Below are 24,074 nucleotides of genomic sequence, written 5' to 3' on the forward strand. Positions count from 1 at the left end.
AAGAGATCCTCTCTCTCTCTCTCTCTCTCTCTGAAGAGTTGTGATGTGTGGCATTACCTCCAAGGCTCCAAGAAATCTTGCCTCCCCTTCCAAAGAAGGGAATTCCAAAGAATCAACTTTACCCCAGAATTTCACGGACGTCAACCTGACGCCAGAAACCGTTAACATCTTTTTGTTGCTTGGGATCTCCGATCTCGCTCATTTCTTCCATTTTACATCTGAACACAGACCCAATTGCCTGACTGATCCCACATCTGAGTGGAGGTGGAGTGGGCCAGAATGGGCCTTACGTAACCCAGTCTGCTGCCCATTTCTTAGGTTCTGCTGACGTCGACGAAAGAAAGCCCATAAGGATATTTCCCACGCTTGTTCTGGGATTTTTGCTTCTTCCATTAAAAGAAAGAAAAGCAACTGAATGGGAGAGAAATCCTCACTGAAAAATAGGAGGCGCATTCTTTAATTTGTCAGACCATGGTAAAATGTGCAAAAATATCAAAGATAAATTATTGCCGTGCAACAGACTAGAAGAAATATAAACGTTGAACTGATGCTTTGCCCCTGTTGCGCTTAAAGGATTCGCTACATAGATTTTCTATACGTTCTGAGCAATAATTCCACGTTTTCTCCACTACCGCTCAACAATGTCCAGGCCAGGGGTTGTTTTTGCCTACTCAGCATCAAGGCCTACCTTCTGGAGGCCAAAAACCAAACCACCATCACCCCCAAAAACCTGAAAGAACGCCTCTTTCCTTATTTCGTGCAGTCTCGGTGGGGCTGTCAATCAAGAGACTCTTTATTCTTTCCAAAGGATCACTACCTATGCCCATCAAATTCCCCGTCCCAGAAACCGGAATCCTGAGTACATACGTGACACGAGGAAGGGAGACGTGTTGGAGCCGAGACGGTCGAGTGGCTCGCTGGCTGGGTCCTGATGGGGTAATTCTAACCACCCGTGTCCCGGTTCTGGAATCCCAACCTTGCCTTGGTTCGTGTTCATCCCGAGGTCTTCACTTCAATGCATCGACCTCGCTAGTAGGGGGAACGTTTCCCTATTTTTGTTTAAGTCAGCTAAGGACTGATAAAGACTGCTTACGAGCTGAGGGCCTTAATGAACACAGTACTCATCTACGGTGTGTTCTGCAAGGGGATGGGGCATTACCAAACAGTCATACTTAATTATAAGGGGCACAGAGTTGGGGGTGAATTACCCCAGAAAGAGAGAGGACATGAAACTTGTTAAATGGCATCAAAGTACAGTAAGTGTGATGGGTGAGAACACAGCGGCTAAAATACCTGAATTAATAAATAGGCACTTTGTTTATTTTGCCCATAAACAAGGCGCCAGATGTGGCGATATCAATCCCGGGCTGCGTATCGATTAACCTGTTTCTGATGTTGCAAAGAATTGCACGGTCTTGTGTCTTCTTTGTCTGATTCCATCAGGGAAGTGACAAGCCTCGCTTTTCAGAGATGCCTTGAACTGAAGTGGAGTGTACAGTAAAATACAGATTTCCTCAAATGAATTGCCAAAACCATTAATCTTTATCTAAGGACCCATAATCACAGTTTGTTCTCAGTAGCGGGTGGGGGAGGGAGAGAAAATGTCTTCCAGAAAGCACTTTGGCAGTCAATCTGGTTGATAATAAAACTTGATGAAACATCTGTGATTAATATTAATTCTAATTCTCCCTTTAATGGATAATTGTGAAAAAGATCATTTATCCCATTTCACTTAGACTACAGCTGAGTTTTTCAATTTTAGGGAAAGAACAATTTTCTGTGTTTCTCAGGTAGGAGACTCTGCGGGGGAAGAAAAAAAAAACAGGTGCATAAAACCTGCCAAGGGCAGCGCGGCCTTCCAGTTAGCCCTGGAAAGCGGTCCGTGTGAATTCGGCGACGGCTGGGGGCCTGGATGCCACCCCAGGACGGCTCTCTGAGGGACACCCCGGCACTTGGGCATCCGCACCCCTGGAGAACGTTCTAAATACACCACAGCGGACTGAGGATGTATTTTGATCGTATCTGATTCCGGCACAGAGAGCGAGCAAGATGCCCTCGTGAGTAGAGGGCACTCGGCTATTTCCGACCACCGGGGCGCTTCAAACTAGTTGATGGTAGGAACTATTTTTGACACACGCAAATGTATAATTCAAAGGACCCATAAAAATTTGTCACGGAAGCCACCATTAATTTTGACAGACACTAGGAAAGTGACTAATTGCCTTTCAAACATCAATATTAAGGGTACCATCTATTAAACCGGCGCTCCCACTCGTTTATAAAGGGGGAACTGGGAGCTGGGGGTTGGAGCCCCGCTCGCCCAGACTCACGCACCTAGTGCACGACGTCAAGACCCCGCTCTCCTCACTCTTGTCCGCTGTCCTATACTTACTGAGGTTTCGAAAGAACCTACGCCGCAAAGGTCTTATTTTCTGGGAATCAGGATATGTTATATGGCCAAAGCCATGACTGCTGTCTGACCCGATATGTAAGAGCAGGATAGCGATTAAAGACACACCCCTAGTGACCTTTAATCATAACCGAATTGTGGCTCCATTTCGATAGACTCCCCCTTTTCTTCATCTGACTCTACACACTGAGGAGAAGAAAACATAACCTGACAAGCATGGAAGGGCACAGACAACAGGCAGCACCCAGTTCTTCAGGGCACCTCCCAAGACCCCGTGCTGCCCTGTAATCACAGTATCAGAGGAGCTGCTCACCGTCTCTCCCTCCGCCCCGCAAGTACACGTCTTCCTTCTGAACTGTTGCTCCAAAACAAGTATTTCTTGCCGCTTACTATGGTACCCGTTGCCCATTTTCACGTGGCTTTCTGATTCTTAACCCCACTTCCGCGCTTCGCTGCGTCGTAAGAGGATTTTGTTCCAGGACACAAATTGTTTAATTTATGGAAGACACAGAATACCCTGCTTCCTCCCTGCCGGCTGAGGGTCACCTGGTCTTTGTTTGCATCGGCTGGGGATGGGGGGGGGCGGGGACAGAACCTTATTTACGGTGAAGCAGATGAGATGGTTTGTTTAGCGATGCAGAGGGAAGGATCTGGGGTGCCTGAGGAGGGGGGATCAGCGGTTGAACGTCTGCCTTGGGCTCAGAGCATGACCCCAGGATCCTGGGATCGAGTCCCGCATCAGGTCCCCGCAAGGAGTCTGCTTCTCCCTCTGCCTGTGTCTCTGCCTCTCTCTGTGTCTCTCATGAATAAATAAGTAAAATCTTAAAAAAAAAAAAAAAGGAAGGATCTGTGGCTACGACTGCGGTGAATGGACTGCTCCCCCCCCCCCCATCTCAGTCCATCTTTATCTTTATGCTTAGACCTGCTTCATCTCCTCCTAGGTGGAGCTCCCGCTGTGTTAAAACCCACACAGCACAAAGACCCGCCGTTTCTCAACACCAGGCTGCAAGCCCCTTGCACTCACAGCTTCCAGGACCCCCCCCCCCGCACCTAGAGCCCCCCATGTGCAGCCGCTGTCCCCACAGCGCTGCCTGCACATCACCCACAGGGCGCACTGCTGGAGAGCTCCTTAAAAATGAAGGTCCCCCACTGCAGCCTCAGAAAATGCAACAAACCAGGCCTTCTGGAAGTGGGTTCGCAGAAGCTGCACCATTACCCCCCCCCCCACTGCCCCATCACTACAGGGAGGATAGTGTCTTCGGGTGCGGGGACCTGGATCTCACCCGGGCCCTCCCATCGCTCCGGGTCCCTCACGGCTCCCCCCCCGAAGCAGTCCTCTCTCTTCTTCATCGTGGTGTCCACCTCGCAACCCACTTTACGTCTCCGTCTGTGGTTATTTCCGTGGGCACACTCTGCTCACATTCAGCTGCGAGCTCCGGGGGGACCAAGGTTACACCGAGCATGCTCTGCCGCAACGGGACGGTGCCCGCCTTTGGCCTGACGGCTAAACACAGCTCAGCGAGCACCGACGGGCTGGCTAACGAGAGAACAGCAGATCCTACTGAAGTGTCCTAGCCGCTGTAGATGTCTCCGGAGCCACGGATCTAATGATGTGCAAGTACCAACAGCCCCCGGAGAGCACAATACGCGGCGCTATTACAGCATCTCCGAGTAGAAGTGCTGTAGAGCTGCGGTAAATCTTCCAAAATGGTAAACACAACTCATCAAGAGGTCAGAAATTCTACGTGATTAACAATCCGGCAAATGTTACTGATGTTGCAAGCCTACGTCATAAAAACATTGCCAAAAAAATTAAAAAATAAGTAAATAAAGAAAACTCTGCATCTGCGGGCAAGGAAGCCGAACCGACCCGGAAGGCAATAGCGAGACAACAGAAATTCAAGTGGAGGGTGTTAATATCTCTGAGATCAGAATAATTTCTAGTCTAATTTCTAGAATAATTTCTCCTTAAGTACCGGTCCCTGTTTCTTTTTCTTTTTCAAGATTTCATTTATTTATTTATTCATGAGAGACAGAGACAGAGAGAGAGGGAGAGGCAGAGGGAGAAGCAGGCGCCATGCAGGGAGCCCGATGTGGGACCTGATCCCGGGACCCCAGGATCAGGCCCTGGGCAGAAGGCGGTGCTAAACTGCTGAGCCACCCAGACTCCCCTCTGGTCCCTTTATCTACGTAATAAGCTCCTGAACATGCCATACATGAGAAGGAGCTAAAAGCGAGAGCCCCAGAGCCACAAGGCCTGCCTGCCCGCCAATCAACTGAGAACGGCCCCAGGGCCTAGCACGCAGCTGGGAGAAGGTCGGGGCGGGACAGGACCTGCAGGTGTCTGTGACACAGGTGGCCGCCACCTGCCAGGGCTGACCTTGGCATCCAGCCCTAAGGCACATGATCTCCTTGGGGTCGTAGGGTGAAGGCCCCGAATGAGCTTGCCCTTCAAAGCTGTGCTGCTCCCTCCCGCTTTCTAGAGAAGCTCTAAATTCCTCGGGATACAGTTAGCGGCCCTCCCCAATTCGGCCCCATCTACCTCTCTGTCCAGGGTCATCTTTCAAGCACCTTCCATTCCAGCCCAACCCATCTTTTCATGGATTTCTGGGGACCTGGCTGTTCTGATTTCCTCATGGGGAGGAGGGAGGACGTGCATGGGGCTGGCGTTGGGCCTGCCCCCCGGGGGGCTGGCGGTGCTCTGCCCAGTGTGGCCACCACCCCCGTGGGCCACGTACGAGCCTCAGAGACTCTCTACTCCTTTTCCCTGAGTTCATGAAACTGTGTCATCAACTCCAAATCTGCGAGAAACTGGTAGATCTCGAATAATAACAGAAGTGACACAATATAATAATAACGGAAACAGTAGCTCGCTGCTGCCAGGCTGCATACGAGCCATCCCTTAGGTGTCATCCCCGTGCCGAGACGCGGAGACCGCAGGTCACCAGGCTTCGTGTCTACTCACCGACGCCCACCCAGGGGCTATCAACTCTGTTCCTCAGACTTAAGCCTCTGAAAATGACTCAGGGCACCAAAGAGACTAGGCTTTCAACAGTCCCGCTCATCAGTAAGCGTTTGCATCACAACTGAAATACGGAGGGCGAATGACACGTTTCATTCTGTCCTCGTGTCCTGAGCGCACGAGCCGCTGGCTAGCGCTCTGCTCTGTCGTGAGGACACATGCACCCACTGGTACGTGGAGCCCAGGGGTATGGATGTGCAGCAGCCTCTCTGGGTACGTGGGTCGGTTTTGGAAGTGGGTTTGCCTCATGTTCCGGGGCGCACGGTAGCACTTAAAGACTTGGCCAAGAGCGCTTGAGATCGGTCTTACTTTGACTTTTTTTTTTTTTTTTTACTTTGACTTCTTTTATTCAACTGTTTTTTTTTGTTTTTTTTTTTTAAGATTTTATTTATTCATGATAGACATGGAGAGAGAGAGAGAGAGAGAGAGAGAGGCAGAGACATGGGCAGAGGGAGAAGCAGGCTCCATGCAGGGAGCCCGACGTGGGACTCGATCCCAGGACTCCAAGATCACGCTCCCAGCCAAAGGCAGGCACCAAATTGCTGAGCCACCCAGGGATCCCCTATTCATCTACTTGTTAAGGTTTTTTTGAGAGACAGAGAAAGAGAGCACGGGCAGGGGCAGGGGCGATGAGCAGAAAGAATCTTCCAGCAGGCTCCCCGCGGAGCGCAGAGCCTGACGTGGGCGGGACTCCATCTCTACCACCCAGGAGGTCACGACCTGAGCCCACACCAAGGGCTGGAAGCCCAACCAACTGAGCCACCCGGGCGCCTCTCCTCTTAACTTTTAATATTTGCTATGAGCGCAGCCCTGGTGGCCCAGAGGTTTAGTGCTGCCTTCGGCCCAGGGTGTGATCCTGGAGACCCGGGATCAAGTCCCGCGTCGGGCTCCCTGCATGGAGCCTGCTTCTCCCTCTGCCTGTCTCTGCCTCTCTCTCTCTGTCTCTCATGAATAAGTAAATAAAATCTTTAAAAAAAAGAAAAAGGCTGCTTTTATCATCATCATTGCTCTGAACTAAATTTCATTTAAATCATCGCAGGATTCATTATATGGTCTCATCGCTGCCTGAACTGCCTGAGATAGAAGCAAGGCCTTTAAGCAATCTTTTAAAAGTCAAAAAAAAACAAAAAGCACAACACTGCCTATTCATATTTCTTGGCCTCTATTTTACCCTTCTTGTTTCGATTTGTTCTGCAAAAATTAGGTCTAGAATAAAGCGAGAAGTTCTACCTTCAAGGCTGAGGACCACTGAAACCGTGAAAACAAAACACGCAGGGAAACCATGGCATGGGATCGGGGTTCGTCGGGGCCCGTGATAATGTGCTTACAGAGAAAATCAACCTGAAGAAATTTTTGTAAAAAAAACCAAAAATCAGAAAAAGCAAGTTCACATTAGAAACCACACACGAGAGCTAATAAAAACCGGTGCGTTTAAGTCAGAAACGACGTATATTCCCTCTTTATGACTCGGAGACATTGCTTGGTTTGCACGATTTGGGATGTAAAAGGGAGTGCGGACTATAAACCAGAGTCACCTGACACTAAAGCAGATCAAACCTGCGGGAAATACGGCGTGTCTCTGAAAATGGTCAAACGAAAAGACATTATCGTTTCAATTCTTAACAATAATAGACAGGCTGGCCATTCTCCAATTTGTGATATTTTACTTCTGGGGCTCAGAATGAATTAATATTTTGTAAAGCTTTAAATTTTAAAGCCAAACCTGGATATGGCACATATATTAAAGCTCTGCTCCTGACGTGAATCTTCGACACGCTCCCTGAAAATAGTCAGTGGTAAAAGCAGCCTGTTGCCGACGTCCACACATTTCCCCTATTACACAGAGGTAAGCCGTGTCCCCAAGAAACCATATTTCAAGCCCACAGGATACCCATGAACTAAAATAATGAATGATGATGCCTTGTTCCCTGCATTAATATTAAAGAAAAGAGAAAATAGAAAACTTTATAGCCACCATCAGCTCTCTGAACCATAAATCTCAAGTTTTGAGAATTGCTTCCCAAAAGGGTAGGGAGCAGGGATGAGCCGTCGAGAGCACTTTGGAGCCTAGAGGTATTTTTCAGCAAGCCGGCAAAGCACGGGCACCGATTCCTACATATCTCTGGCTGTGAAAATTCTCATTTGCAGTGATTTATATTTCCTCATAAAGAACTCGGGAGATAATATAAGCCCACTGTGAGGCTGTATGACAACTTTCAAACCAAGAGTTACACGAGCACTCTGTTAAAACAGCAAGCGCGGACGAGCGGGGAAAGTCTGGAGATACAGTATTTCTTCCGACGGAAGGGCCAAGGTGTGCTCTTCCTGCCGGCACAGCGTTCAGAGCTGTATGTCCCACCTTTCGGTCTGCACGTACGTGTCGCGGCCCACAGTCCAGTCGTCCAGATGACAAAGTATTATTATAATTATCTTTTTCCACCCAAACATCGACTGGGCGCGTTGGGTTGCGCACGCGTGTGGCCTACAAGTGACACGTAGCCGTCATCACACTGGAGTTTGGCTGCCTTGGGAGGTCCCTAAGCGGAGCGCGGAGATGAGCACTCGGACAGCGCAGTGTCAAGGGGGTACAAACGCTGTCGCACGATGTCCAGGGCGTGTCACTGCCCTATCAGCACCCGCACCCACGCTACGGCAGCGCGTTAGACTGTTCGCCGTTCCTCGGCTGCCCGATTAGTACATCCCACGTCCGTAAGGCCGAGGATCACGGCTTCCCTGTGAAATTACACGATTCAGCAGGTCCGTTATTTCTCTGCGAGGTGGGGCTGCTTTTGACACTTAGGGATTAAAAAACAAAAAAAAAAACAAAAAAAACCCCAATCCTTTCCTTTGTTCCACTGCAGCAGTTAGTCTCAGTGTGGATAAAAGGGAGCAAAAGAGGGCGTGATTCCGTACTCCCTGGCCGGAGGTCAGAGCTCCGCGTGTTCCCTCGGTCTCATGACAGCATTTCACACCCATAAGGGGAGCACACGTCAAAGCGATCGTCTTCCGACTTCTCATCTGAGTGTCACCGCCTTTGAAAACCTCAAACAATGCAAAGAGCACTGATTAGTCTTTAGTTTCTCATGGCTTAGACTGCGAATTTCCATCATCCCCAATTATCCGATAGCCTTTTAAGGTCCCTTCGTGGAGCTCTAAGGCGGCTCCCCAAGTCCATACCTATTAAGTGGAGATGTTTGTTACGGTTTCCTTCTCCACAGACCTGGCATTCACACTTTCGAACGGCGTCTCATCCTCCAGGCAAAGCATGTAGCAGAGCAGAGCATGCATTTCTTTTTTATTTTTGTATTTAATTTAATTGATTTTATTTTTTATTTTTCTATTTTTATTTTATTTTTTAAAGATTTTATTTATTCATGAGACACACGCAGAGGGAGAAGCAGGCTCCATGCAGGGAGCCCGACATGGGACTCGATCCCGGGACGCCAGGATCACACCCTGGGCTGAAGGCAGGCGCTAAACCGCTGAGCCACCCAGGGATCCCTATTTTATTTTTTAAAAATTGTATTTATTTATTCACGATAGACACAGAGAGAGAGAGAGAGAGGTAGAGACACAGGCAGAGGGAGAAGCTAGGCTGTATGCAGGGAGCCCAATGCGGCACTCGATCCCGGGATCCTGGGATCATGCCCTGGGCCGAAGGCAGACGCTCAATCACTGAGCCACCCAGGCGTCCCACGTTTCTTTTCAAAAAAAGTCTCCCCAACCCGACCAAGAAATACTGCCAACTCTTAAAAAATAATACATTGTTTGACAACATCCCATGTCCCTATTATCCGCCGCCTCCCCGACCTCTGGGTCTGCCTGGACCACGCGAAGCGCAGGTCGGGCACCCACACTCCGAGCACGCCCGAGCGGAGGCCAAGCATTCTTGTTCAGAAACTTACCAGGGCACCCAGCAACAAACCACAGTTTTCGTAAAAGAAACTTACAATTAACCTAGAAAAATATCCCGAAGTCTCTAAATATCCTCTTTTATGTTCTTTATTTAACCTTCCTTTAAGAGCCCTTGAAATCCATTCACGCTTTCCTAAAAGATGGCGAGGGACAACCTGAAACAGACACAATTCTCTAAACTCATTCTGTACATAAAAAGGTGCACACGTGCAGGTTCACTAAGGACCCCTGAAGGACACAGAGGACACAGAGCAATGGTCTTCAGACAGAAAATCTGATGGGATCCGGACAAACATCCAATGTTCAAGTGGTGAAACACTGTTCCGCTCGTGTTCAAAATAAAGCAAAACTTAAAAAAAAAAAAACACGAAAAACAACTAAACAGGTTTGAGCGATGCCAGATACTCTGCACCTGAGCAACTCCTTTGACGTCTACACCATCTCCTTCCATGTTTGCGAGTATTAAAATGTGTCCATTTCCTAACACTGCCCGTCCCCTTTCTGTTAATATAAACCCGCCTTGCTGAATACTCTGCTCCGAGTCTATGCATTAAAAAAAAAAATCACAGGAGATGAACTAATACTCGACCAGAGGCCTTCTGGAAATTTCCGTCATAAACCCCTTGAATCTGAGCTGAGGTATAAGCTAGCACATTTAATGCTAAAATAAGACTCTGGCAAACAAAAACAATTTTCAATAATGAAAGCAAAATGTGCAAGCACACACACGCTGGAGCAAACACGGAGTTGTTCGTTTTAAGAAAGAACATGGTACTTACAGGTCACCCCACCTGCAGGAGTAAAGAACTAAGATGAAAAAGATTACCTCCTGCTTTGATAAATGTGCTGTTTTGACACTCTCCTATTTCAGTAAGAACAACTCGGGGGGAAAAAAAGAGGATTGGCATGAACTGACAGGACCTAAAATAATTCTTCATGTACAATTACTGAAGGAAGCTGCTGGAGCACTGGACATCCAGAGGGGAATGAAGACCTCCCTGGGCGGATGTAATCCCACCAGAACATTCCTTCAGGATCTAGGGCACATACTTAAAATGTGGATCTTTACTAGGCATTTATGAAACTTTTTATTAAAGTATCAACAAGGGACACTTGGGTGGTTCAGTGGTTGGGCATCTGCCTTTAGCTCAGGGCGTGACCCTGGGGTCCTGGGATCGAGTCCCGTGTCCGGCTCCCTGCAGGGAGCCTGCTTCTCTCTCTGCCTGTGTCTCTGCCTCTCTCTGTGTCTCTCATGAATGAATAAATAAAATCTTTTTTAAAAAAAGGCAAAATAGAGAAAAAGTATCAAAGAGGGCGATTCAAGGAGCCATAACTTTTCTCTCTTTTTAAAAAAATATTTAATTGAGAGAGAGCGAGCGAGCCAGCGTGCACATGGGCAGGAGAAGCAGAGGCCTGGCTGAGCAGGAAGCCCCACACAGGACTCGATCCCAGGACTCCAGGATCATGACCTGAGCTGGAGGCAGATGCCCAACCGACTGAGCCACCTGGGCACTGGTAACTTTTCAAAGGACGCACAAGCGTTTGGATGGGAATTGCTGAAGCCGCCTTTTGGGGGTGATTTAAAAATATTTATTCGAGACTTGGAAATAAGAAAGCTTGTGATAATGAACAATTATTTTATGCCCACTTTACAGATGAAGAAAGCGCGGCTCAGAGAGGTTCAGCTACCCCCAGTCACACGGCTATGGAGAGTACAGGAGGGCGAGGCTGCCTCCACCGACCTGTGCCTCTTTTTCTCTTAAAACCATTTCCCACTCTCTCCTTTGATGTGGCGTATCCTCATTATATGATCAAAAAGCACTAATAAGGAGCCAGGGAATTGCAGCGGTGGGTACAGTAAAACCCAGGGCTCCCAACGTATCTGCTTTTCTGAAACATCAGCATATAAGGAAAAGAATTTAATTGCTTTTTGTCCGTGGTTTCCTACAATGGCATTTATTCATTCAGCAAATATTTACTGAACATTTATTCCAGATGCCATTTTCTATTATTTTTTTTCCTTGAAAACATGCAGTTTTAAAGTCAATATTATGGTTAAGCAGATCTCACCATGTCGAGGAGAGCTTGCCCAATTTTAGAAGCACTTTATGGGAAGCTACACCCCGAGCTCCAGAAAACTCACCTGCAAATACGTTTTGGAACAAAACCAGCTGGCAAGGGACGGACTTTCTTTATGCTGGCATTTCTCGGGAATGTTTACTGAACATTCTTTTATCACAGTCAGTAACCGTGTGGTAGATTTAAATGGTTTCTGAAGCTGATCTTGGTCATTTCTCCGGAATCGAGGTTACTGACTTGGTCAGTCTTAAAAACTGTGTGGTGCCTGTGAAAACTGCCTCACAGCCTAAGACTGAGAACTTTTTTTTTTTTTAGGGTTTTATTTATTTATTCAGAGACACACAGAAAGAGAGGCAGAGACAGAGGCAGAGGGAGAAGCAAGCTCCCTGCAGAAGCCCGATGTGGGACTCGATCCTGGGACCCTGGGGTCACACCCTGAGCCGAAGGCAGATGCTCAGCCGCTGAGCCACCCCGTGGCCCAAGACTGCGAACTTTGAATGAAAGCACATAAAGCAGAGACTCGGCGGTTCACCACATGCATCCGAGCAGTTCTATGCTGTGGATTTAGGACTGATGCTCACAGTAGCGTAGATTATCCCTATGATTTTTTTTTAATTTTGAAAAATATGTACACCAAAAAGACTGGAGCAGAGCAGATGTCTTCAGCTCCCGGACAGTTTTTTCATTGACGTCGTCAGGATTCTAACTTCAGCTGTCCTTCCACGACCACATCAACATGAAGGATTGATACCAAAGCCAACACGCGCAAAGAGGTCTCACCAGTGAGTTTAGGATGAGGGTGTTCCCCACTAACCTCTCAGAGACTCCTGGACTGCATCTGGGTGCCATAACTGTAAACTTTTACTCTGAGTCACCTTCTTTGGAAGAAAACCAGCTACTCCTTAGATGTGGCCAATGCTAGAATGTTTCTCTGCCTTTTGGGTCATCGTTTTCGGGAGACGATGTCTGTCTTCTGGACTGTAGGTCTCTCTCGTTCAAACTCACCCTTTCCCTAGATCAGCTGTGCAGTCAGGCTTCAGTCTAGAGGCTGAACGCTCACTCACTGGATTTAAGAATTTCTCCGACCCAAATCCTGGGTCAGAAAAGCTCTTATATTAGAAGGGTCACCGTCTGGGAAGATGCAGTTGAAGGAAACAGCATTTGGAGATGGACGAGAATCCTGTGCAGAGCTGAAAACACATACCTGTGTTTAAGACCTACATCACTGCTACCCGAGCTGGGGTCTGTGGCAGTTTATAAAGTAATACTCTCTGAACAGCGGTGCTCGTTGTTTTTAACCTTTCGTAAAAAAACAAAAAAACAAAAACCCAAAAAACCCAAAATAAAAATAAAGTATGCTTTACCTTTTTAAGCACATGAGGCCTAGGGCTTTATCTCCTCACTTCCTTGCAGGTGTTTACTCACTTAATTTCCTATCAGTTCGGCCACCTCTTATCTGTCTGAACCTTTCTCAGGTCACCTAACTTCCCCGCGCCTCTGTTTCTTCTCCTGTAAAATGGGAGATCAGATCAGGATTCCCTGATGCGGCTTTGAGTGCCATGGGGGTTCAGAACCCTGTGCCAGGGCAACACCGCGGCCAATTCTCACTGAACACCTACTATGTGCCACACAGCGTGATGCAGGGCAGAGAGCAAGGGAGCATGAGTGAAGCACCATGGATACAGGACGTCAGGGCTGAAAGCGCTGGAAAGGAAATAGAGCCGGGTAAGGAGGTAGAGGATAGCAGAGATGTTATCTTTAAAAAAAAACAAAAAACACGATTTTGTTTATTTGAGAGAGAGAGAGAGAACGGGCAGGGAGGAAGGGTAGAGGGGGAGGGAGAGAGAAGCAGACTCCCTGATGAGCAGGGAGCTGGGGTTGGGACTCGACCCCAGGACTCTGAATCATGACCTGAGCCGAAGGCAGACACGAAGGGGACATGAGGGGACCGGCCACGGAGGGGCTTGTGGGCCAGGTGGGAGACCCAGGATTTAGTCCTGCGCAGATGGAAGGTCACCGGGGAGAGCAGGGACGTGAGCGGGGACGGGAGCCTGCCGCACGGGCCAAGGCCATGGATAGGAGGCGACAGGGTGGCAGGGCCAGGGCGGTCGCCGCTGCTGCGCCCCTGCACTCTGCATCGCCCCTCAGCACCCCTGTGACTGGCAGGCCCTGGGTGCCCAATACATAAGTCGTCGGGCTGAGTCACTTTATGGACCTGGTTCCCTACCCTGCTGTGCAGACCCCCCGAACAAACAGGGTAATATCAGGACATTCATGCTCCAAGAAACGTTAAAAATCACTTTACAGCAGCAGGGCCAGAAATCCAGAGACCTTCACCGATTTACCCAAGGTCGCAGGGTCAGCAAGGCCAAGAGAAGGGCCCAGGACACAGCTTTCCTCACTCAAAGAGGACTTGCAAAATCCAGCGTTTTGCGGACTGCTAAAAATAACTGAACGTGCCTTATTCAGTTACTTCCTTTGGCCTCTTGTGATATAAAAATAACAGCAGCAAAACTTCTTTCCAACTTGTCCTCATTAGGTTAATATTTACGAGAATCATTTCTAAAATGAGTACTTCCAAAAGTTTCTGAAATAACCCTTTGCCTTAGGAAGTCCATATAAAGGAGCATCGCCACGACCGTGGACGGGCGCTCCTGTGAACCTATCCTGCTAGAAACACCGACTTTCTGTCATTACTTTAGAATGCCAATCTCTTACCCCAAATTAACTTCTAGATTAAAAACAGTATTTGTCACGTTCGAGGATGGGCTCAGTTGCCTTGGCGGCATCCGCGATGTCTAACAACTTCATAGCTGGCCTGTTGTTCCCAAGGAAAGGAGGAGGCCGCGCGGAGCCGGTCCTGGTCCTGGGGCGCATCATGCATCCAGAGCAGCGAACGGCATTGTCTTTCCAAAGCAAGCAGGAAATTTCACCTATTTCCAACTACCCCGTTTCCTTGATTTTTGTATGACTCAAAGAAATTAAGAAGGAAATCTAACGTCACTGAGGACAAGGCAGAACCGGGTAAGGGCGTTTGGAATCGCGCCCTCCTGGGCCAAGTGGAGCGTGGATACCCTGCAACGAGCAACACTCTCCTCTTCCCTGTCCCCCAAGGCCAAGCGGGTACCTGAATTTGGGTTCCCACCACTATTCTTGATCCTTCCTCGAGCACCTTCTGAAGCAGGACCCCCCGGAGGGCTACAGCTCTCTTTACCTTCCTTCTTAGAAGACTTGCTAGACATTGCAAGCCCTTGCGGACTTCAAACGTACCCCTGGTCTGGTTACAACTATTTTCTTAAAAACTGACCGATGGGCGACGAGTCAGGTTTGATCCCAAGGCCAGCAACAGGGCTTCTTGGAAGGTAATACGTGCGCAATGAGCCATTTCCCAATCATCTGATTCATTCCATGCATATTAGGAGAGAGGGAAATTCAACCGAGGGCCAATCTCCCCTAAGAATCCTTTAGTTTAATTATGACCACAGTATATTAAACGTCTGTAGGACATCCACGTCAGCCCCGCCGCTCTTGCTCTCAGCAGGGAAAGGAAGGGAGGAAACCCTTTCCTACTAAAAAGACAGGGAAGGCTGCTCTTTGTCGTTCTAAGACATGGTTGAAAATACAATTTGACTGACTACGAGGCCACCGTGCTTCTAATAAATGAACATCTCTTCGCTGCTAATTTTGTGTTATTTTACCTTTCATTAAAAAAAAAAAAAGTACTTCAGGTTAAACTCAGCCGAACAGCAAAAAAGCTCTTGATATTTTGAAGCATTTTGGAACAATTACTTTGACAGGAGCCCTTGACAGTTAAATGACTCCATTAAATGAATGTTACAGAAGACACATAATGATTTTCAGTGAAATATTGAATTTAACCACAAATGAGGAAAACCCAGTTGTAAGCACTATGGGTATATTTGAATAATAACATCTTGCTTATGAACCTTAATGGGTTCTATAATTTCTAATAATCACTCAACCAACCAGTTAGAGCTGGTATGTTTCCTATCTCAGGGCTCTCCATTCAGTTTTGGTTTTTGCTTTTGCTGTTGTGTTTTAATCAGAGAAATCAATATGTAAATTGTGAAGCTGGCAACGATCTCCTCTGACATCAGCGGGATATTTTAGACTTAGGCAGTTAGCGATTGCCGTCCCACCACGGAAGTCTCCCCTCTTTCCTTTTTCCCATTGGCTAAATGAGGGTCTTTCACAAAGTAAAAAAAAAAAAAAAATTCAGGAAAAGGCAAGAGCCTGCTGCCTGAGAACATGTGACTTCACTGTATGTCCGTGTTCCCTCCACCCGTGGGACTCAATATTCCTTTTCTTATTTTATGGATCGAATGTGAGATGGTATCAAGACCTTTATGTGTTTTCTCATGACTAATGACTAAAATATGTGCTGAAATAATAAAACTGGTACTGTTCAATTTCCTTTTCAAATTCAATCTCAGTATAAGTGGGAGTGCCCGTGTGATAGTGAAAACCGGCTAACTATAAAATTCTGTTTTCTGGAGAAGAGGAGCTGGATTTCCTTGTAGACTTAAAAAAAAAAAAAAAACAAGAACCATGTGGGTTGGGAGTCTGTGGGGATGTTCGGGTTCAAGAAATGAGTCAGAGTAACACGGATGCTCTTTATCTTGTGTGTCTGGCTAGGAGAGGTGAAAAGTCAATGCTCAGCCTACTGGGTGGTGGTGCTTAGATCTCCGCACGCGGTGTGCAGACGCGCTCCCTGGTTCTTTCAAGTAGGTGAGTTCTGCGTACCCTGTACCCACTGCTCCCTGCCTGTACCTTCATTCAGCTGCTGCCTATTTATTTCTATCTCCTCCCCACCAGATGCTCACTCCTTGAGGACAGGGAGGCCTTTCGATCTGGGCCCCAATAGGTTGTTCAATGAACATGCTTCTGAACCAAAAATGTTTAACTCCTTCAGGTGACAGTGAAAAATACCTGGAAAAGTCCAGGTGGCTTAAATATTTGATACCAACAAAGGCCAAGTCCGGACGTACAGCAAGCTGCCTCACTGAAATATTACCTGTAACCATCCTCACTCAAAGCGTAGTCCAGGGACCAGCAGCCAACAGTGTCCCCGCAGGAACTTCATAAAAATATGGGCTCTCAGGCCCCCGTAGCAGACCACCTGAATCAGATGTGCATGACAACAAGGTCCCCAGGTGACGCAGGCACGGGGAAGTCTGAGAAGGATTTACGTGGAATACATGACTAGAAGGATGCCTGAAGCACTGATGGCGTACGTGACGGACGAAAGACAAGGCCACAGCAAGCTGATTAATACAGAGGTCAGCTGAGAAAGTTTTAGAGCTCCCTCAGGACACAGTCACAGGTGGGAAACCCACTCATCCCGTTCCTTTGGAACCCTTTCTAGATACTTCTTCACGCTCTTGCCTGTTTAAAGACACAGCTGCTCTTAATACTTGTCTTTTCTCCTTGGTGCAAAGAGAGTATTTATCGTCAGCATGCTGACACTCACAGGAGTTTTGGCTTTCTCCACGGCAAGTGTGGATGATTGAAAGGATATTGCTGACACCTGAATAAGAAATCCAATGACTCCAAGCTATGTAAATTTAATTATTTCCTTTAATTTTTTTTTTTCAGGAATCTCTTTCTCTTTTCCTCAGCTTTGGAGAAGTCCTAGCAATTTTCATTTAAAAGAAATACAAGTCAGCAGTGGTTCACTGAACAGGCTGACACGCAATTTCATAGGGGGAGAGGAGCTGTGTCTTTAATCTAATTTGTGCTCTCAATTCCCAGCTAATGTATCTAGGGATCCTGATGTATGCATTTACAAGGAGACATCTGTAATGCAGAGTCCAGCTCTCGGCAATTCTCCGAAACGTGGCTCAAAAAAATTAGTCTGGGTTCTTGCAGCGGCCCTACAATGCAATAAATCTCCATATACTCACAGATGTAGAAATATTCTCGGCCTGGCCTGAATTCAAATCCCAGAGAAAAGGGTGTGAAGAGCTGGAATTTTTCAGAGAACTTGAGCGGTCCATTTGGAGAGTGGGGCCGGTTGCATTCCCATCTCTTGAACCCTTTAGAAGTATGGTCGCAGGCACTGTAGCCATCAAAGTTCACCATGTAGAGGACATATCGCTCAGTCTTATCTTCCGGGACCGAGTCCTCATAGTGAGGGCAGAAAACATCCAGGTAGTCATTGATACAGACGTCAATGTGGTAGTCACCCCTCTGGAATCTGTTGGAAGAAGAAGAGAAAGATGAGATTATTCCTAAGGACAAGACTTCCTGCTTGGAATCAGCGCGGGAGTAACTTTAATAATGCGGGTGCTAACAGATTTATTATAAGAAGGTTTTATTGCCTCCCATCATGATTTGGGGTACGTTACTGTTCCAGATCTAAGCGACAACCCTTTGACAGAGGAAATCTAATACTAGTCTCTTGTTTGTTTCAAGACACCCTAAAAATGGAACTCCTCACATTCGCTGTAAGTAGTACAGTTCCTGACGTGCTGTTTCCCTTTCGTTCTTAAAAATCACATACACTGACGCAACGTTTTGATATTTCAAAGCGGCATCTCACTGAATGAGCGTTTTTTTTGAACAAATGAATAAGTCATTTAGAGAACAAATGAACGACGGGGCTGTTTTTGCCATCATGGAGATCATTCTCAATTTTCTATGCAAATGTTGAGAATTAGAGCCATAAAACGGAGAGAATTTGGATCATAAAATTTAAAGGTTGGAAAGAAAATTCCTGGGACACTTGTGCATTAGCGGAAAATAAAAACCCAAGGCACAAGGAGAAGGCGGCGGGGGACTGCCCCAGACCTGGGAGGGCAACTTTGGGTCTTAGCTGTTTCTCTTAGTGAACATGCTTAGGTCACAGACTCGTTTCAGCTCATCTCTTTTGATGCCCCATCCTTTTCTATGTCAAGAAATTAAAACAAAACAAAACAAAAAAAAAACAAAAAACAAAAAAAAAAAAAGAAATTAAAACCAGCTAAATCAAATGAGCTGTTCCCCCATTTCTTTGTGCTGTAGGGCTGGACCGATGAGTCGTGAAAGCAACAAGCTGGACGAGCACAGCGGAACCCGGCACCACTTCCATCCTGAAGATACCCGACACACACATACCCACCCATCACTGTCCGCATCACACCGTCTGCTTCCATTCTTAAGCTTATGAGAAGTTTTGCTCATTTGGGTTAACTAATAGTGCCTGTCCCCATCAGACGGACAAATTTCTTCTCAGCAACTAAATGAGGTGCGAAACAGGAATTGTCATGTACGCGACTTACTAAAACCAGGACAGAAAAGCATCTAGAAGCCTCTGCTTTTGGCTAATGAGGGAGGTCTCTGAGCCCTCAGAAGGTTCATCATAAAACTATGTTACTGCCAAAATACAAATGCCCATCAAGTCATCTAGTCTTGAGTCAGACGGTCTCTATGTGAACACTTCCCAGTGTCACTGAGCTGGTCTAGTCCATTTTTTGGTCACCTCTGAAGTTTAGCAAGTTTCTCCCTATGGTGAGCATAAATCTGCCTCCATGTGCTTTCTATCCAGTGATCCTACTGCATCCGGCTGCCTGACATCACAAAGAACAAACCCAAGTCCTCTTCCACCAGGCAGTCCTGGTAAGTTGACACTTGGAGTTGTCGACTCCATCTCTGTATCCTCCTTTTCCACACTTGACAATGCTGATTTGTTTGGTTATTTCTGTCCCCAGACTCCTCACATTCTAGGTTCTCCACTCTTCGTGTCCTCCAGGTTCCCAGGGACCTCCTTGAAGTGCAGCCCCCAAACATGACCAATACCTCTGACAGGTTGCTGTGACTGGCGGTCACCCCAGGACCACCTTTGTCCTGGAGGCTAAATATTACTGACAAAGCTGAGATTCCTTCTGGAGATACAACATGATACACATGGAAACTACTCATTTTAGCGAGTAGACCTCGTTCAACGACCGGATTGCTGTTGTTGAGTGGGAGCGTCATAAACCACCTGAGCCTCAGGTTCCTCAAACAGAAGTTGGGAAAATGATGAGAATCTGCCTTGCTAACAACCCTCACACAACGGCTTCAAATCTCCGACGTTGCAATGTATGAAACGCACCATGTGAATGCACCGCATTGTTATTCGCATCAAAATGTATTAAAGCGTATTAAAATCGGTAACAGAAGAGTAACTTTTCAACAGCAGTCAATGGACCCAACAATAAAAACAATCCTTGTTTTCCTTTTTAAAAATCCCCAAAGACAGGGAATCATGTTAAAAAAAAAAGTCTAATTCTGTCCTCAACTATCAAAGGATCCCCCAAAACTTCATTTGATCAAATGCTTTCGAGAAGCAGCATGCCGATTTATACAAGGAGAATAAGGAGAGATGATCAGATCACTTTCAGTTAGAGGATCTCAAAATGCATGAACATCAAAAAACCCCCCCCCAAAAAAACCCCAAAAAACCTAACCCTGGAAGTATTTATTTCTTTATATTTACAATGATTACGGAACTGGGTTTACTTTTTCTTCATTACTGGCAGACGATGATTTGTCAAGATGCGAGGAAAGCCTGTGTTGCTTTTAAAAGATTTCTGAACATCAAGGTAACATCACTGCCAAAGTACAAAGAAGAGACGCTGCACCGTTCAGATAAAAGGGTGCCGGGCTATGAATCATCAGCACTCAGAGGAGCCTGACGGTTCTGGAGGAGAGCCAGATGAGAACTGCAGCAGAAGGCAATGCCCAGATGCACTTTATATTATTATTATTATAGATTTTAAAGACATTCAAGGGGGGAAGTTTTCCCTTTTCCTAAGTGTCACTTATTTTAGCTTCTACTAGCACTTGACACTGCTTAGACGTGGAAAAAAAAAACAAAAAACAAAAACAACCCAGAATTAAAACTGCCCCTGTCCAGACCCCTTCTGTTACTGCTCCATTCTACAAATTGTCATTGTTTTTCTGATGCTTTGAAGTCGGCTTCCCTTTTCCAACTCTCCTCACTGTGGATACTGCTGGCGTTTCCATAAAACAAGCCATGAGCGTGAAGACCCATTTTACACTGGGTTGACCTTATCTCTTCCTGATGACATTTTACTTTGTGTGGGGTGTTAAATGGATCACTGTGGGGCCAGTATTGAACATGGGATCGTCCCCGTGATGGGCATTTCTACCCGTCTCTCCATGGGACAAAGAGGAGGACTCGCCGTTGAATCAACTTCAGCTCCGTTTCAGATCTTGCATTTGCACAAGTCAGTTTACTAATACAATTTTCCAAGAATGGACAGTAAAAAAGAACGATAAACTAGAAATCCTAGAAAAGGCATTCCTGTAACGTACCCAAGTACAATCTGAAGTGAAGTTTAGGGTTAGATATTCTAATACTACCCCAGATCACACTCTTTGGCTCCAAAGTAGTACTGACCCATTCTTTTCTGGCCCTACTGTGAAGACGGCACACGTGTAGGGCTCATATAATTGAGTGTTTATTATGCTATACTCAGTACCTCAACTTCTGTCACAAATCCTATAGAGCAGTTACTCTTTGTACACCCTTGTAAAAATTAGGATTTTGGGGGGGCGCCTAGGTGGCCCCGTTGGTTAACCGCCTGCCTTGGGCTCAGGTCACGATCCCGGGGTCCTGGGATGGAACCAGTAGGCTCCCTGCTTCTCCCTCTACCAACCCCAGCTTTGGCACCCTTTCACTGTCTCTCAAAGACATAAAATCTTTAAAAATAAATTCTAAAAAAAATAAAATGAATGAGGATTTCCAGACTAAGAAGTCAAGCAACGTGCCCAATGTCACACAACTAGTAAAATGTGGAGGCAGACGTCAAGCCCAAGCATTCAGACCTCAGAACTGAAGCTCTTTACTGTCCTGCTTCCTGAGGGATACGGAGGTCAAGCTCTTAGGTCTACTCTTGATTCCCTCACAGGAACAATTTTCATTCTCGATGGGGTTCCAGGTCTCCGCCCCACTCACTGATGCAACCAAACACTTGCTGCATCCAGGATCTGCTACACCAAGGCTTTACCTACAGCGTCAAGTCAAACCCTCAAGTTATGATTAGTTTTATCTTCCCGGTGAGGAAATGACTTTCAGAGAGGCTGTTATCCTCTTCGTTCATTTTCTTCCACAGGAAACAAGCAGCAGAGTTAGGATTTTAGGATATCTGGTCCCGAAGCCAATTCTCTTTCCTCCTAATATGCAATGGTTCCAGTTTTACCAGTGGTTGTAATAATGCCCCTCACCTGAAGGGTTTTGGTGCCACTGGGTTACCTCATGTTTATACTGACCTTCTAGGGAAGTCGGATGCAAGGTGTCCTGGCCCTGTACCCTCCCCACCACACTGGTTCCCAAACTCAACTGAAAGGTGTGTTGACATCCACCCAGCATGCATCTCACACAGCAGGGATGGCTTGTGCACCCCACTCTGGTTCTCCATAGAATGAAGCCCTGTTGGGCAAGGAGCTTCTGACATAAAGGGGTCTCCCCGCCGCCTGCCCCTTCAGGAAATGGCTTTGCTGGGGCTTTAGTTCCTCTTAAGAGAGCAAATCCAGGAAGAAAGATTCCACACGCCCATATGTACAAAAGTCACAAGAGGTACGGCTACTGCTTTAAACACATTTCTGACTTTCTTGGAAATTCTCTTGTAAAGGTCTCCCCTTCACTCCTTATCTTTAATTCCCTCCATTGTGTGTGGGGGGGCCCTACGTCTCCGAAATCATTGCACGTGATGAACTCTGAGAACCAACAAGCCCGCGATAATTACCACACAGTCTCTACCGAGTGATCACAGTGGTTTGCAGGCAGCGCGCTCGGAAAAGTGATGACGCCCGAGTAATATGGTTACTGCTCTGTGTTCTCAGAACACGAAAGTCTCAAATGCCAGGAGACACCTTGTATGCGCAGGAAGATGGCCCTTGGCCTCCCCTGAGCGGCAGGGCTCCCGGGGTCAGGGCTCCTCGTAACAGGCAGTAGCATGCAGAACTCCGTCAAGGCCTGAAAACCTTGGATACATCCACCAAAGTTTGACAGTAGGCCGGCTGAGAGCCGATGGCTTCTCTACTACGCAAGGGTCGTGTTAGCTCATCAAGAGGAAGAAAACTCCAGTCTGGCAACCAGCGCTGTTACCAACTCAATTATCGAACACGAATCAGGCACTTTACGGGGAGCTCTGAAGGCCCCAGAAGCTGCCTGGAAGGGTGGACAGAAAGCACATCTCATGGCTGTCGACAGCAAAAGGAACAACTAGCCCTGGCACGTGGTCATAAGGTCTACCTGCCGACGCTCGTGTGCATCTCGTCTTCAGCGTTTACCTGATGACATCCCTCAGCGAACCGGTTTTGATCACAGATTTAAGACTCTTATTAACATCTCTCTCCTTATCGAACCTGTCTGCAGAGAGTGATCGATGATTTGAATTCAAATGAAATCAAGACACAGACGAGGTCACAGTCAACGACCTGCCTTTTCACTACTCGGCTGTTAAGAGCGCCCCCAGCTTTCCCACTGGGATGGGGGGGGGCCCAGACGTGGCTTCCTGACCAGACCTAGTTAGCAAGGACCACTAAGGCTTCGCTCCTTCTAACCTCAGGGGTTTACTTTCAAGCTGAAAGGAGGGACGTGCGGTACCTGAATAGTCTTTTACCTGTGTCAAGTGGAAGTTCCCAACTTACTCTGACCCTGTCCTTGGTTTGTCTTCACTGGGGCAAGTTGGCATCATCTAGCTCTCTTTCATTTTTTTTAAAAAAGATTTTATTTATTCATTCATGACACACACACACACACAAACACAGGCAGAGACACAAGCAGAGGGAGAAGCAGGCTCCATCCAGGGAGCCCGACATGGGACTTGATCCCAGGACTCCAGGATCAGGCCCTGGGCCGAAGGCAGGCGCTAAACCATTGTGCCACCCGGGGATCCCTCTCTCTCTCTCTCTTTTTAAAAAATTTTATTTACTCATGAGAGACAGGCAGAGATAGAGGCAGAGGAAGAAGCAGGCTCCATGCAGGGAGCCTGATGTGGGACTTGATCCCAGGACCCCGGGGTCAGGCCCTGGGCCGAAGGCAGACGCTCAACTGCTGAGCCACCCGGGAGCCCATCTAGCTCCCTTTCCCAATGGAAGGTTCTCCATGCCATTGACCTTCCTCCCCCCTCTATCTTACGTGCTCCTGTGCCGTGGATACCGACAGCCGGGGAGGCCAACCCTGAAGGCCCCACGCGCAGGGCCCAGGGTTCCAGGCTGCAGAGGAGCAGCAACATGACCACCCTGCTGGGGGTTCACCGTCAGTCACTCTCCCCTGTGCTGTTCTCCTCTCCCCCCACCGCTCCCCCTTCCTCATCCGCTAAAGCCAAAACGCACTTCATTTTAGGAGCTGGAAAAGGAAGGGTATGGTGCATATTTAAAACGTTCTAAATTGGCCTTTAGCATATGTTGCTGGCACAGCAGAGAGCCTGCTTCCAGGGAAATATGTACGGAGGTATTTTGTCAAGCAGCTCCTGAGTGAAGCTTCTTCACTCCATAAATACAGAAGCAGCGTTACTGAAAGGAGACGGAGTAGTTATCAGAGGTTAGGAAGCTGCGAGGCACTTCTGTGCCCCCTTCCGTGTAGTGTTCTAAGGGATTCAGTCACGGAGATGTTATTTCTCATGAACTGGGTAA

General features: G+C 47.3%; 1 protein-coding gene across 2 annotated transcripts in view; it reads right to left on the reverse strand.

Annotated features, from left to right (window-relative positions):
• EFNA5 (ephrin A5) overlaps positions 1 to 24,074 on the reverse strand; it is a 271,927-nt gene that overhangs the window by 27,374 nt on the left and 220,479 nt on the right. For both annotated transcript variants that reach the window (XM_055315280.1, XM_055315279.1), the window contains exon 2: positions 17,351 to 17,643. In XM_055315280.1, the coding sequence (XP_055171255.1) occupies positions 17,351 to 17,643 (293 nt within the window). The remainder of the gene's footprint in view (positions 1 to 17,350; positions 17,644 to 24,074) is intronic.

Source organism: Nyctereutes procyonoides, unplaced genomic scaffold (genome assembly GCF_905146905.1).
Source record: "Nyctereutes procyonoides isolate TBG_1078 unplaced genomic scaffold, NYPRO_anot_genome, whole genome shotgun sequence".
Taxonomy (NCBI): domain Eukaryota; kingdom Metazoa; phylum Chordata; class Mammalia; order Carnivora; family Canidae; genus Nyctereutes; species Nyctereutes procyonoides.